General features: G+C 37.8%; 1 protein-coding gene across 3 annotated transcripts in view; it reads left to right on the top strand.

Moving 5' to 3' along the window:
* The first annotated feature begins 6 nt into the window (after window positions 1–6).
* Window positions 7–17,271, top strand: part of LOC108763647 (uncharacterized) — a 67,831-nt gene continuing 50,566 nt past the window's right edge. The window contains exons 1-3 of one of the 3 annotated variants that reach the window (XM_018511491.1): window positions 7–1,182; window positions 3,319–3,428; window positions 3,683–3,740. In XM_018511491.1, coding sequence (XP_018366993.1) covers window positions 1,113–1,182; window positions 3,319–3,428; window positions 3,683–3,740 — 238 coding nt within the window. In that variant the 5' untranslated portion in view covers window positions 7–1,112. Of the gene's footprint in view, window positions 1,183–3,318; window positions 3,429–3,682; window positions 3,741–15,989; window positions 16,015–16,046; window positions 16,811–17,271 lie in introns of those variants that run through there. The other 2 variants (XM_018511483.1, XM_018511473.1) reach the window with 2 other exon arrangements.

Below are 17,271 nucleotides of genomic sequence, written 5' to 3'. Positions count from 1 at the left end.
AGCGACGGCAGTAGCAGCTGGTCGGAGCTAATACGCGTTTCCGGCACCGTGCACCGCCGCACGGGGGTTGATGCGGTGGATGCGGAACGACAGGACGATGGCCGGTGGTGCGTGCACGGAAGCGGCACATGAAACGTTAGTCGAAACGGTGATCAATAATAAGACGCTCCGGCTCGTCGAGGGATTGTGAACCGGCGATCGCTCTTCCTCACGTCGCCGTAAGGATGTAGGGGGGCCTGCAATAACGGGCCCCGTAGAGGCGCCGCTTCGTTTCCTCTCCGCTTCCCTCACGGACGATCGCGAGAACGATCTCTGAACGACGGGGAAGCTAAAGCGCACGATTTAAAGAAAAAAAAAAAAAAGAGAGAAAGGCGATAAAAGGAGTATAATACGTAATAATAAAATCACGACACACACCAGCGGAGTGTTAAACTTAAAGATAATTATGTGTTCCTTAGTCCATCTTTTAGGTGGCTCCGATTTATCGAGCGTATATCGTAGGTTCTCGTCGTAGTAGCAATTTTCTTATACCACCCTCGAGTGGAGCATAGATGCCTTAGTGTCCGTTTAGCGAAGAGAGAGAGAGAGAGAGAGAGAGAGAGAGAGAGAGAGAGAGAGAGAGAGAGAGAGAGAAAAGGAAGGAGTATTGGACTTCCGACGAACGATCGATCGATGATCTCGCGATACGATCGTAAATACAGCGAGCATGTCGGAAGACGAGATTAAATACACGTCACGGTATATGATAAAGAAAAGCCACTCCGAAATGGAACGCTAGAGGAAGAACGAACCGGAGAAAAAAAAAAGGAAAGAGAGAAAAAGAGAGAGGGAGAAAGAAGTGCGTTCCGTGTCGTATGAAAAATATAATCGTTGTTAACCGGCCGCGAAGTAGGTCACAAGGTCGATACTAAAATGAAGTGAAGATGCAAGAGGAAACCGGGAAAATGGCATGTGCTAACGACGTTAATAACGGCGGACCGATTTTTCGGGGCGGACCCGGCGTAGTGTGAAGTAATTAGTGCACGTTGCGCGGGCGTCATTCGCGCGGAGTGTCGCGCGAGGTAATCTAATAACGGACTACCCCTATGTACGGCGGATAATTACTAGCGAAAATGGTCGATGCATACCTAGGAGGATACGTTATTTTACTGACGAGTGACAACGGGAGGGTCAAGCTCTACGGTACGTAACGGTTACGTTAGCAACAACCTATGACGCCAAATTATTCGACAGGGCGCCAAATATTACGCAAAGCACGTTTCGCGCGACGATAAAACATCCCCAATCCAAGGAGAATAAGATAGTCGAAATAATAGTTTCTTTCAGCGATACAAGTTGACAGAGGTGTCGTCCTGTCTTCACTACTCGCTAAATGCAAAAAAAGATAGAATGTTTGTGTCGACTTATGTTACTAAATCACTGAGAAAAATGGTCTGGTTGGATTAAACAGTAATTCTGGTAGAAAATGGACGAATCAGAATTTTCTGGTTATGCCTATTAGAATTCTAGTTGAGATAACTAGAATTCTGATTAATATAATTATTCTGGTAAAAATAAGAATTCTAGTAGATTTTACTAGAAATATAGTATCAACCAGAATTCCGGTTACCTCAACTAGAATTCTAATAAATTTAACCAGAAATTTCTGATTCGTCCATTTTCAACCAGAAAATTTTTTCAGTGATGGAAAGCACCTGATGCCATATTGGTCTAACTGGACATTTTGACTTTCTTGGTCCCCTTGAGCAAGCAGAATACAAGTTACATGACATTGATTGCGTTCAGCAGAAAAAGCAGCTTTGCAATTGTTGTAAAATTCTTGAATATAATCGGTTTATATACATTTGGATTTAGTGAGGAACTAATGGCAAGATTAATTATATTAAATAATTTTACAACAGTTGCAAAGCTGCTTTTTCTGCTGAACGCAGCCATTAAAATAACGTCAAAATAAATACTAAAAGTATTCACTTTTCAGTCGGTTATAATTTATTTCGAGTCACTTCAACGTTATTGTAATCTATTTTTTTACTTGGGTCATTAACGCTCGGAAAACGCTGTAAACCATGAATGATCTGTTCAGAAAATAGAATATATTCTGTAAATTAATTTTCGAAAAAACATTTACGTGTTTTTGTTTTGTAAGTCACGCATGCCTAACGTTATCTTTATATAGATACACGGCTCGGTTTTCAGAAGTCTACTTGATACAGAGACCCTGCCGTGTCTTCTTTTTTTACGGAATTTCTCTCTATAGTATTTTCAAGTTCTATTGTTAGACTTTCTTTTTTTATGGCATTTACATTGGCTCGCTGAATATTTGTCGAATGAATCGACATCGAGCGTCTCTTTAGGTATATATGGTTATCCTCGATCGCTCGGGGATATGCGTAGGAATCTAAATGAGAAGTGATAATTTTCTCGTTAGCGATCATCATGCGCACAGCTTACACGTCATGCACACGTCGCGCGCTTTCGGAAGCGGGAAATGTGCGACGGACGGATTTCCGATTTACGCGACATGTTACAGTAATGCACGACGATTCATATAGAGGACGTGTTTCGCGACGTGTTATTTATAGGTTGACCTTTATGTTTACTTATCGTAACGCGCGCTTTATCGCCCTGAAGAAGGTACTTGTTCATTTTATGTTTCACTCCTTTTTTCCTTGATTTCTGGTTGGATATTTTTTTTAGAAGTCTTTTTAAATCCTTTGTTTTCTTAAACAATCTTTATAAAAATGATACATTTAACGTCGGTGATATTTGAATATATAACTTGTACGCGCGTTTTATTATCTTTTTACGTATTTTACGTATTTAAATCAGCCACGGTATGTTAATTCTTCGTTATTATCGATGTTCGAATTATAAGGGATAGACAAATCGGTTGCACCAATGTTCTTTTTTTCCGTTTATCTCGAGAAAAAGATTTTTCGCACCATTTTGTGTTTTGTACGCCATTGGAAAGAATGCGGTCGGTTGCTTTTACAATTCGTTTGCGCACAGTGTCCTTTAAATGGCCATGCTCATTAGCAGATACGTTCCGTTTACGAAGCAGATTATACGTTACATTCACAGGCGTTTAAACAGGGATTTTTGCAAGCTTCGATGTCTCGTTTCAATACGGATTATTGAATGCGATGTCGCGTTCGAAGGCACGTTACAGAATCCATTTAACACGAAATGCGATTAATATTCACAATGTATATATCAGAGTCATTTATTAAAATTCATTAAAAATTTTTTCTCTCTAACGTTAAGCATTATTGCAATTAAATTTTATAAATTACAGTAAGATTATATTCGCTTATGCAGGATCGCCGGCGGATAATGGCACTCTGGAAGTGAGCGATGAAATTTTGGAAGTGAACGGTCGCACCTTGGAAAATGCAACTCATACCGAAGTCATTCAATACATACATGAGGTAATTACATTCATATATCTCTGTCATTATATTTTTATTATGTTTAGAATCGCGCGTTATATATATTTTATGATTTGTCATAACATTTCTTCATAAACTCTCATTATTCTTTTGAAATAAGACAATATAATTAATAAAAAGATGTAAAAGAGAGATAGAAAATGTGTAATACATCGCATATATGTATACAGATTTTATTTTTACATTTTCTTAATTATACACAATACAAATAATTGTGTTTTCTTTGATTCAAGTGCATCGACTCTCGAACAATATGTCTGCGTCTTCGGAGAAGCGGAAACAGGAACGTGGGTGAGTCGATTCTCTCTTATTTTTTATATCTACATTTTTAAATGTTTTCTATATTTCTTACATTTAAAGGGACATTTAAAGTTAAAAAAAGAAACAGAAATAAGTGAAGCGTCAAAGAGATTATATAGACAATTTTTATTAAATTTTGAACTACAAATACAAATGTATGACAAGTGTAAAAATATGGAGGATTAAACGAAAGAAAATGGGAGAAAGTAAAAGACAGGGGGAACTAAAACAAACGCAGCTATACTTTTCATGTAAATTCGCCTTTTTCCTCGTTATTTCAAATACCGGCGACGTGGTATTCTTTGAACAGATGTTTTTAAAGCAAATGAGACATTTCATTACCAACCGGATGGTATTGCCGTTCTATTACAACCGTGCTCGGGCAAACGCTCGTACGAATTTGAATACGGTTCAAATAGACGGGTCACAGTCGATTTCGTGTCCCGTATTGTGTTCCCACCCTCGTTCAATAAACACGCAGCGTTTTAAACATTCCGTACGATGTCACGCGCGACGACAGACTTTGACGGGTGACGGGGAACAAAAATAAGAATTCGATCGCAGAGTCTGGAACGAAGTCGCAATTGATGTTGACATATTCCTGCCGGACACAATTTTCCAACGAACGGTGCTCGGAATGATAGTCCAGAGAATATTTGAAAAATTCCGGAAAAATCTTTTCAAGCGCGAATGCCGCATTCCTTTCTGTCAAAAGTAGCGAAGTCACACATGTCAGGGAAGTTCCGCGTGAGAGAACTATGAATACATACACAGATTTGCACGCTAGTGCGCTTGGAAACTGTTATAATTATTTTGTTTTTCTTTTTCCCGTTGTCGACTCGTGTGCAGCAAAGACGATAACGTGTCGTGCACAATGATAGTATAGTGATTCATTCATACGAATAGCGCCGCTATATTACGCACGCTGATAACAGGCTTATTTCAATCGATTTCAATATTGCATCCGTAAAGTCAACGCAAATTGCAAGCCCTTTAATTCGTTTAATCATTTGAATCGCGCCTCTGTATCATTATTTTTACCGAGTATCCGTAATATATTTCTATATTCTGATTATTCCAATAATCATCCCATTAATCTGTTTTATTTTATTCTACGAACAGCATTACGTTCGCTCGAATCCCGCCGTGGCGCATAACGCAGCCGTTTGATTCTCAAGTGGTGTATATGAATTTATTGGACCAAATTTGGGCCTAATTCTTAGGCAATTACGCGATTAAGCACATTCGACGTTAATTTCTATTGATGTAGATTAATTTTAATCTCGGTTTAACTTACTTTTTGTTATTGTCTAATTTTATCTCTTCTATAAGAATTAAAAGAAAGATAAAGAGAGAGAGAGAGTAAAGTTGAACCTGGAGAAATAAAATTTAAGGTTGTATGTCACATCTCAAAGCATCATTAAAATTATGAAAATTTCATAGATTCTCCTATTATTACATCTAAATATTCTTGTAAAATTTAGATACATTTTCTTTGTTGGTTTAAAAGTTATTTAATTTTGTTGTTTGCTTTGATTCTTATATAAAACAATGTTTTACAGTGCAATGAGAAAATATAGTATTTCTAATTGAAAATATAGACGAATTAGAATTTTCTGCTTAAATATATTATATTTCTAATTGAAATAATCAAATGTTCAATTATGAGGACCAGGAATCTGATTAATATGATTCGAATCTTACTGATTCGATTATTTTCAATCAGTTCTCAGTATTTATTTGCAAATTTGATGAGGAAGTAGCATTACAAATTAAATTAAATTTTTTACATATTAATGAAACTAATAAAAATTCACGCAACAGTTCATTTGGATCCATTTACTCGTTTTAAAAGTTATTTACCTAAAACTGCAGTGAAATATGATAATTGCTCTACACAAGCAATTAAAAATAATTTATTGTTTTATTTTTTACAGTTGGTTTCAGGTACAGTATTTACACTGAGAAAGAAAGTTAAAATATTCTGAAATAAATGTAACTTGTGACACTTTTTAAATGTTTTTTAATTATCAAAATATTTGATCGCGACGACAGAATATACGTTCTTGTGAAATATACCTAATTTTTCTTATTAATTGTAAAAAAAATAAAATAATAGTAAAACTTTCTTTTTGCGTTTTTAAATAAAATTTATTTTAATGAAATGAACATTATATCACTCACATCCTACAAATAAATTTTTCAAGCACTTTTTTCTCTACAGTGTATGATACAATTTTTTGACTGATTTTAATTGAAATTAGGTTTTTTGGTTGATATTTTTAACTGATATTGTACAGCCGAAACACCCTTAATCTACATTGATAGAAACATTAAGGTACAATTTCATGCCGACACTTGATGCTCATTGTTAACGTCAAAATAAACCATGTCGTTAAAATTGACAAGTGTAAAGCAATTCAATTTTGATCGCGTGATTCGTTTTGACGCTAAAAATGAGGTTGAAGCGTCAATATGAGAAGGTACGTTAAGAATAGGTAACGATAGAAAGACGCGGTCTGAGGAATCGGCGGAGCAGCTGGTTCCGCGGTCCGCGGCGCGGCAAAATTCGAACGGCGTTCAGGGGGATCATCGGGCGATTCCGCGAGGACTCGTGCGAATCCGACGTTTGCCAGGTAAACGCTCCAGGTGGCCGCGTACGGTATCGCGGTAAAGAAGGGGGAGAGAGGCAGGAGTGCAAAACTCCGGAGATAGGCAGGTAGGTAGGCAGGCGGACAGGCCATCGGCTGCACATGGCGGACCAGGAGATATAACCTTCGAATGGTATCCGCTGTCACGGTCCGCCGTCCGCGCCGCGCGGCAGTACGGAGGAGCCGTTCGTACGCGGCAAGCGGTTCCGCGCGCGTTCCGTTCCGTCTTGGTCTAGGTCCTTTCCTCCTCCTCCTTGAAGAACGCGAGTCGCGATTTCTCGTCGACTAGCGATCGCGCGCGAGTGCCATATCGGGAACGCAACGTGGTTACGCCTGTTCTCCGTTCGCCAGGACATCGAATACACCCGCTACGGAGCGATCGTGCGACGGATGAACCACGATTCCGCGATTGGAATCGCACGAGCGACTATAGACCCGAGCGGATCGCCGCAGATCGCCGCGCGGGTCGAAGGTGAACCACGGTCCCGCGATAGTTTCGCGCGTGACGAAGGAGTGAATTCGTGATAGATTGGTGCTCTGCGGTGATCCATCCGATATAGGGTACAGTGTGGTACGAGCGACTTGAACGCGTTCCCGCTTCCAGGCCAGCGCGCAGCGAGGAGATCCGTCTTGCTTCTTACCTATCTCTTTCTCTCTCGTCTCTTCCGTCATCGTCTCGACGACTCGCTGATCTGCCGAAGGTAACCGCTCTCCTCCTCTTCTCTTCATTGCGCTCTTTTCACTCCTTTCTCGGCGCTTTAAACGATCCCGCGCGCCAATCTCACGGTGTAACTTTTGCAGCACAGTTTCGGGGCCGCCACGCCACGCCGGTCGTTTTCTGATACCAGAACGATCGGTACCAGAACGTGCCAACACGCTTCTCTCTCCGTGTCCGTTCCGCTGCTGTCCTCTTTCCTTTCTCTCTTCCTCTTTCCGCCATTCGTCTCTCTTTCACCGTCTCTTGTGACATGTCGACTTCGCAATATCACGCGCGCCACTTATTTCCGATACACACGTTGTCGCCGCGTCGCGGTTTTCCGCTCGCGTCCGCACTGTTTACGACCTGGTATCGCGGCTCGTTCCTTGACGTTTATTAAGTTTCTCTTACCGCTCTGTCACGCCGGTTGCTGATAATTTTTAGCGGGCGTTCGCGTTTGATTAATCGCACGTAATCTTTTCTTTTCAATTCGTCGATTCATAAACTTCCCTGCATTTCGTATCATTTCGCGAATATTAACCTTTGGAGGGCGGAGAACTATTTTGAAAATCTTACAGCTTTTTCCTTGAGTAAAATTTGTCGATTTATTATTTTTCATTTAGTCACTCATTGTTTCACACTATTTCTTACCTCAATTTCTTGCCTTAAAACTAATATTGTTTCAGCGCCTATAATGGCTTTTCCATTCTGTAACGATTGATAAATTTTCAATTTGATCGTAAAAGTATTTTACTTAATCGCGTAGAAACTTCTTTTTTATTTATTTCGATTATCCAATATATTCCTTTTTCACGCTCCGTCATCGTCGTTTTCGCAGGAACTCCTGCGAGAGCTTGTGGTGTAATTATTTAAATTCGATCGCATCGTTCGTTTGTTTTTCATTCTTTTTCTCTGCCACAATTAGAAAAAAAATCTATACGTTGATACATACTGCACGAATGTTTCAATCTTACAAATTTACATATAAAGTTCAGATGTGTGTTCCGTTAATATTCTCTTTCGTATGCGTTTCTATTTCTACTCATCGGGTTTTATTCGCGCTTTGCGAAATAGATTGTCTCTTAATGAGTTTTACGAAACGTTAGGAATATTCATTGGAATCGCAGGTGTAATATATTCTCCAGGATAATAGACTATTGCGTTTTATGCACGCTTTTATATTAAGTCCTCAACCGCATTCCTTGCATTGAGATATGGATATTTAACCTTGTAGTAAGTGTTCTTTATGCAACATCAGAAAAACATATCTTGTGAAATTATTTCCAGAGCTTCATAAGATTCTCTCTAATCATGTAACATATAATTTATCAGTTAAATAAGTATCTACAACATATAAATATTAAATGCATTGGGCGGATGTTCGAAAATGTAAACTAAGTAAATCATAAAAATATATTAATTATGTTACTTATGTTTTGTACAATAAATACATATATTTTTCTAAGATTTGATTCACACATTAAGATTTGTATTCACACCTCACTTTTTATCCACACGCGCATTTATTTCCAAGAGATTATTTATAATATATAATATATAACTATATATATATACGCTAAATTCATGCATTTATCGGTAAAAGTGAGGAATATGGATCTAAAAGAAAATTGAGACTAAAAAAAAGAAATTTCCATAAAAAAATTATATTTATTTATTATTAACGTTATTACAATTTATATTATTATTACACATAAAAATTATTATAAACACATACGTGATAATTTGTATATCACACGAAGATATAAATACCTTCTCATCTAAAGTTGCACGCATCGGGACATAATAATCAAATATGCATGTTATTATAATCCGATATTTTGAAACTTTGGGTGAGAACACATTTGTGTCCCCGTGGGTACATCATATTAAATCTTAGTTTGTAATATGTATAGTTTGAAATATGGGAGAGTGACCGACGTCTGTCTATAATAATTCATTGTTAGAGGCGCGAAGTTTGCTTCACGTTCTTGCATCATCGGTCAACGTCACGTTGTTTCGCCGCTCCTGAATTTTGTTCATCCTTTCGAATCTGTTGTTTGTTACATCACGTATGCAGCTTTTTTTTTATTTACTTATGACACGCAAACTTATCCATTAAAATTGATCTATGAGAAATATCTTTCGAACTATCCCGATTTGTATATGCATAAAAGCAAGTTATAAAACATTCAATCCCTTCTCTTTTTCTCTTGCAAGTACGCATATGCACATTTAAATTTTACAATAGACTGATCGTGTTGCTTGAAATTCCCAAATTTTTGCAGATTTAAAAACAGATATATATTCACGTTAAAAAGAGAGAAAGCGAAAACGCTGAGTACAAAAAATGCAAAAAAACGCTAACAGAGATCTGATATATAGATAGTTGCCTAAAAATTAGAGGATACGAAAAAATTTATCAATAAAATTTATTCATACATTTTTCGGTAACTTTAATCTTTAGATAACAATACATTATAAAAAAACGGGCCTTATTCACATCTCACTTTTACGATAAGTACATTTATTATTTAAATTCTGTATATAATGCAATATAAACCATACACGCGAATTCATCGATAAAAGTAAGTTGTGACGTACTTAGATTCGGATGAGTTAGACAAATGAAAAATGGTAGCCTCTTTCTAGTAGAACCGGCCCCGCGTGATTTTCACGTCGGGCAACATCCGCGCGGCCGTACATCCGCCTTCCGTGTGCGTACATGCGTACAGCGAATAATGCGGAATGTGTGTTTTTTTTTTCTATTCTCTTCCCGACGCGGGCTAACAATCGCGCTGCCCACGGTGCGTGTCAAACGCGTATTGTCGTGGCATGGGCGTATTCGCGCGGCATTCGCGCGCGCTCCTGAATGTACAGTGGATCACGGAAACGAGGAAACGCCGCTCACCGAAACCGATGTATGGACGTGACGGAGGAGAGTAGGAAACGGGAGATGCGCGAAGCCGGTACATAAGACGAGAAAGGCACGAGTTTTACGAGCGCGAGAAGCACGGGATGCAGTCGAGCGAGTGCGGCAGAAACCGGAGCGGAGTATATACGGGGTGTCCGATGAAACTTAACGATTCCACGTTCCTTGAATTCGGGAATGCTTCTCCATAGGAGACGTTCCGCACGAGTTCGAATCGAGTTTCGATCGAGACCTCACTCGGATAGGACTTGAAATGGATCGCGAGAGAGATCCCGATATGTTAAGCTTGAGGAAAATGGGATAAAAAACAGATGACGTGTTTGGCTCAAGATGTTTTCACTTTGTGGCTCGATTATCGGAACGTTCGACGTTGGGAACGCTGAGCGACGGTTTCGAAATGAAATTTTCGTCGAAGAAAATTGAAATCTAGAACGTGGTATCGTTTCTTTTTATACTCCTGGTCCGGGGGGTATACCCTGTATACGCGTGCCAGGGCGCTCGCGTGCGAGAACGCGATAGGTATGCGGCAGAAATCGAGAACGAGCGACCCGGGAACAGATCGGCCGCCAACGTATAAATTAGGCACGATCGTTTAGATCGTTTAAATCGTCCCGCGCGCACTTTCCTTCGTGATGTCCGCTAAATTGTTTTCGTCCCAACCTGTTGAATTCTGATGAAATCAGTAACGCGTTGCAGGATTAAAAAAAAGACAGCCAAATGCTGCAAAACACTTTTTTTCCACAACCAAAACAGATTGCCGTTTATCGGTATCACATTCGTAGCCCGAAATCCGCGCTGCGTTGGTTCTCTGTCAAGTGCACCCAACAAACGTACAGATGTACTATATAACATAAACGTAAATATACATGTTTTACATTTGTGTTATTTATATAGCGGTTACCCTGGTAGAAATTTCATGCACTTTTTTCAACAGTTACTGGACAGTTTATTAGACTTCTGCCTAGTAACTGAAAGATAAAACTATTTAGGATTTCAATCAAAATGTAACGCTTCGCCTGCAGTTCTACGTACAATGGATGCGCAAAATCTGAATCCATTTATTGAACAAATGGACGCGGTATTTTAATTAATAATAATTGTTTAATAGTAACAATAACTGGGCGGGTCTACGCAAATTACATATACTTTTACCAGGAAAACTGCTTCAGTCGTTGAATAAAATCATAACATTTTTATTCATTTCCTACACTGCAGTATTGTTACAACTAATGAGAATACAGTAACACTATACAATAACTGAATGATTCCAATCAAAGTGTAACGCTTTTCTTGCAGTTATATGCGCACAAAAGATACAAAAATATGAATCCATTTATTAAATAAATGGACTATGCGGTATTTTAACTAATAATATTATAATTTATTAATACTAAATAATAACTGGGAAGCTGTTTACGCAAATTGCATACATTTTTACCAGGAAAACCGCTCCGGTCACTGAATAACACAATGAAATTTTTATTCGTTTCCTACATTGCAGTATTGTTACAACTAATGGAATACAGTAATACTATATAATAACTAGATGTGGATCTAAATAAACTACGTGTATTTCTGCTAGAGTTATATTCGGTATGTTTGCTGGACTGATTCTTTCTTTTGAATAATCTACGCAGTCGTTGATAAATATAAGTCATATTATCGGAGAAGAATCTGGAAATTAGGAAGAAAAAGCTAAATTAGTATCATTGAATTTTATAAAAATAAATTACGATACACCGCAAAGAAATTCGTTCTCTGAACATTCGTGAAAATGCTGAGGGTGCGCGATCCTTTGCTACAGGGTGGGCCATCTATTGGTACGTCCGCAGCTTCTGGTACCCCCGCGCAACGCAATGATGTAACGCGTTGAATAAGTGTCATGTAATCGCTAATAGACGTTGCACCTAACCCCGCTTATTTTCCTTCGTTTGACATAATCATCGATGATTACGTATTGCAGATATATTAGATGAGAATTAATTTTATTGAATGATAACAGTAACTTTGAAATGAGGATGTATTTTATACGTACGTGCATCTTTTTAAAGCAAACTTTCACTTTTTGTTTCAAGTGATCTGCCCGTCATTATTGTGACCACAATGATTATCGGGTTGGATCATATACCATGGTAAAATTGGATACTTAGACTACGCAGTGGTGCGTACCAACGCGATTAGGTCGCATACTCGATATATTGATCCACCAACTGACACGCATAGTTTCTTGAGAATTTGGCAGGCTAACTGTCGCGCACGTTGAAATCATCGTCTTGGATTCGATATATCTCAGGAAACAGTTATCGCGCTCGTAAAAGTAAGCGAACCGTTAGCGATTGTTTCTCTATTACCTTCAATAATCTTGAGCGATGCCTTTCGTTCCGACAATTTATCAGCCGTTTCGCGTAATCCACCGCGGAGAAACTAAACAAATGCCACTTTGTTTAATCGCCTTTTATTTGAATTTTTAATTTTATTATCTGCGTTACCATACACTTTTAGAAAAGATTAAACATAAAAATGGCAAAACTACATTAAAACGTGACTGCAGAAATGATTATCAAGAAAGCAACGAGGTAAAAAGGAGAGATGACTAATTACTTCTTATATACATATATGCAAATTTGCGGTGTGTACAATTTTCCTCGAAATGTTAGCAAAGTACTCATCGCTTGGTTTATTTGTTGTCTACAGTATCTGTTAAAAGTGATTGCAGTAATTAGAGAAGTGATATATATATATATATATATACATATATAGTGACCTCATATTTAAAATGCAGACGTAATTAAAATTTTGTTTGCCAGTTACTTTAGGATGCATAAAAGTGCATGTACTTGTTAAATTTTCAATTAAAATTATGTTATTATAGAGAATTTAAAATTTCTAATCACAAAATAATATTTTTCGATTGTTATATGTATGGAAAGTTAATTGCGCTATATGTCCGTAAAATAATCTAATAAAATTTGATTCTTTTACTGTAAGTGTTCTTATGGATAGTGCGCTTAATTTATACTAACAATTATTTAAGTCTTCTTTAAAAAGTACTTTGAATTATCTGTCTTTACAAATTTATCTTATCTATTAGAAATTGACAGTAGGGTGGTAATGGATTCAGGCGATTGTACACAGGTTAAAAATATTGTTTCATAGATCAAATGTCCAAACCTCGGTAGTCATGCCTCTCCATTGCTTGACTTTGTACGTATATATATGTACACTATATACATGACTGTGGCACAGCCTATACAGTTAGGAAACTGGTTTTCGCCTCCTCTTGCGTCAAGCCGTACTACTCATATGATCGAAGCCATTTCGCACATTGGTACAGTTCTCATTGTATTATCTTTACATATAAATAGTATCTCGTATCTACGAATGACGTATAAAGTTCTTAAATGTCGTTTTATAATTTATGAAAAGTGTCAGAATCGTTTTCCCATCATATTTTAAAGACGATTATTTTTAGCCATTAAGGCGCAATTTCTAATAATTACTCGCACGTGAGAAAAGTCTAACTTTACCTATACTATCTTTATTTAGCTTGATAACGTCAAGGAGCGAAATATACGAAATCAAGATACGAAACGTTAAAGTAGGGAAAGACGAAAATGGGATTTTTTTTTTTTTTTTACATGAATCACATTTTAGGACGAAACACGCTAATTTCATGTATTTGTTCGACTGAATAGAAAATGCGATTAATGGTTTTGAACATGGTATTTTAGCACGGGATTGACCGGCTTTAATTATTCTCAAGTTAACCGCTGTCCAACTATTGAACTCGCGGTACCTTTCGGAAAGCGGTCCAGCTTAAGTACTCGGGTAAAGCCTACTTAACGTAACGTGGTTGATTGCCGTGCTGTATACATATATAACATATATATATATATGTATATGACATACGTACAAGCATCTAGTTACCGTTCCGACAAAGTAGATTTCTCCGGACCGTTTGAGGAGACTATTCCAGACAACGTTGATAACGCATTGCTTGACCCGAATTTATCGCGTCACTGAATTTGCGAACGTAATGCCTCTTCATTTACCTTAGCCCTAACTCTACGATTGCCTCTGACCTGCATTCGCGCCTCCATTGTGCTTCGCATTTAAGGCTAAATGCGATTTGATTCTGAATTCCGTTTGCCATATTCATACGAATGTCTTATTCATTGTAAACACGGAATGAGAATATAAGGTGGCAATATATTAACCACGCTAAGCAGGGAATTACCGCCAACGAAGTATTTGCACACTCATCCAATACGTATTCCATTACATTTAACTTGTATTAATAAATTAATAGTGATATCGCGTAATCACTATTTATAATTATGTAATACAATATTAAATTATAAATAATAATTGTATGTAGAGGTATTAAATTAATTACAGATGATTTGTGATTATGTAATTTATGTTTTATGTTATATTATTACAGAAACTACATACCTCAAGTTGCTCTTTTTTAATTGTCAAATTGTTTAAAAAGTTTAGTAATTAGGTTGTTGTTTGTAGTATTAATGAACATTACTAAAAAATTAGGATTAATATATGTACATATATATATATATATCTATAAATTAAATAATATTTATTTATAATTCTTATTTAAATAATATCGATTAATTGTTGCCAACATTTTGACTTGGCACAGTAATATTTCTTATCCCAAGATAAATTGATCAAAGTTGAACTTTTGTGTATCACGCTTATATTCATGTGACAATCATGCTTGTCACAAAATGTCAGAACCGTTTTACAATAAAACGGGAAAAACGGGGTGTGCTTCCAGACGAAAACACACTTTCTCCGAATTGCCGTGCCATATCCGAATACGTTTTGGAGCCAAGCCAGAACATTTTGAAAAGGAACCAGAACAGTAACTGTTGCGAGTTTTCTTCGTCAGCGCGTTCCTTCTGTCGCTCGGTGAAGCACAAAAGGCTTTAAGGCAATGAATATATGCAGGTAGTGACACGGAAAGCTTCACCGAGACTTGGCCTAGAGCGCTTCCTGTGATATGCAATTGCGGCGCACACTATGTCAGACGTACACGTTTGCGGGAAGACAATGAATGAAGTACGAAGTGCATGACGCATATATATATACGCGATATATTGACGCATAACGTGTATGGACCGTAAGCAAATATCAAAAGCTGTCGAAACGATTGGAAAATGGGCGAGTGAATTTTATGAGAGAAATTCAATTTTGTTAATTGACTCAATCGAAAAAGAAAATATTAATTATCTTTTGCAGAGACGATAATCATTTTTATGATATTTGAGAAATCAAGTTAACAGTTTTGTCAACAATTTTATTTTTCAAATATTTCAAATGCGATAAAACATGAAATGGAAAAAAACATGAAATTGAATTTCTTGCCCATGAAAATTCCCCGATAGACGGAATAGAACGTCTTGAAGTCTCTTCAGAATGAAAACCGCCAGACGTACATTTAATCAGCTTCGTCGTTCGCACCAAAGCGGATTGCGAGAAAACCAGGTCGGGGATCACATCAACTGGTAAGAAAAAGAATGATACGATCTCAAGAAGGTCTATACGTATTTGAAGAATTTAAGAATGCCCCGACATTCTATCGATCTTCGCGTTTGTTCTTTCAATCTTGGCGAGAATTTCGGCGATTTTTGCTAAGGTATTGCAAATTCTTTAAACATTCTGTCTTTATATTCCCTGCCGTACGTTCTTGGTACGTTGAACTGGCGCTCTCTGTCAATTTTTATAGTCTGTGCCAGCGTGTAGTTCCAAATATAAACTCCTTGAATGCGTCCATGCTATCCATTCTCAGTCGCTGGCTGTGGCGGAGAGTTTATTTTCTAGTTTCGTGACACGTGCACGCGAATACCGTCCTCTTTCATGGAACCTTTCGGTAGTCTCGGCGCGAGCTTTTCATTCAGTGTTCAAATGGTGCCGATATCAGTTTCCGAATATTGTTAACGAGTTGGCCAATCGATTGCAGCCAGTGTAAACGATGAATTGATTTGCTAGATTGCTAATTATGACTTTCCGAAATGCCAATGCATTAAATTCAGATGCAATATTGTTATCGTTTCTTTATTGCTCTTGTTTCAATAAAAAAAAAAAAGTAGAATAATATTACCCATGTAGTAAAGAAGTAGAAGTAATATTGCGGAACGAATTTAATGGTCTAGATAGAATTACACAAAAACGAAATTTCGTACTCGGGAAATAGCGAGCAAATTATGACTTTTGAAATATTAAATTAGACACGTGAGACACATCATTTGCATTAAAAGATAAGCACCTCTCTCTCTCTCGAGTTGTTTTACATCCATACATGTATATGTATTTCTTTCGTAGGATGTGTATATTTATGATAAGACTATACACGCTCTTATAAATAGAACGTAATTAAAAATAGATTTAAATCAATGCAGTCCAATGTCAATTAAAAAGATAAGCGCATAGCTCGCTAAAAAGTGTCGGAATTTTCAAATTAAGTGGAACGCAAAAATTTACAAGTTCAGTACAAAACAAATTCTTCGTTCGATACAAAGTATGACCATGTCGAAATTTTTTCGCAAGCTAATTTTTTGCGGCTGCTCGTCGCGTTCGGGTTACGACAGCCGATCGATCGTTGTCGACGAATCGATTGTCGACGATCCTCCACCGAAATTCACGGAGGCCTCAAATTACGAACTAGAGCCCGATGACGTGGCGAAGCATTTTGATCTGTCCGCTATAAAATTCATCGACGACGAGGAGGAAGCCGACGAAGATGCGGCCTGCACTAAGAACGGTAGCCGGCGATCGATTAAATTTTTCTTTTTTTATAGAAAAGTGGGTTGATACGCGGTAGGTCCGTAGTTATTCCCCGCTAAGGGACGATATAAATAAACCGATGGGCAAAAAGTTACGAGGACAGTAATGTGAGGACTTTATGCGCGCGTGCACAAAGTTTTTCGTCGCGCGCGATGCGGCGAATTCATTCGTCGCGTCGCGTGTCGCATAAAGATAGTTGTCGCTATATTCTGAAAGAAATAACAGGGCCTCCGGTCTTACCGAGGACGGGAATAAAACAAAAATGCCCGTGGTTTCCTCCCGCAAAAGTAAAAGGAAAAATAAAAGGGAGAAGAGCACTGCCCGTGCGCGAGAGAGATATTAAATTAGTGGAAACACGGGGTGAGCTTCTCGCGCGGAGTAAATGAGAAACGAAGGGAATTTGTCAGGCTTATGCGAGAAAGAAAGACGGGGGGGGGG

Source organism: Trachymyrmex cornetzi, unplaced genomic scaffold (assembly GCF_001594075.2).
Source record: "Trachymyrmex cornetzi isolate Tcor2-1 unplaced genomic scaffold, Tcor1.1 scaffold1118, whole genome shotgun sequence".
Lineage (NCBI taxonomy): Eukaryota > Metazoa > Arthropoda > Insecta > Hymenoptera > Formicidae > Trachymyrmex > Trachymyrmex cornetzi.
This window is presented reverse-complemented; position numbering and strand designations above follow the sequence as displayed.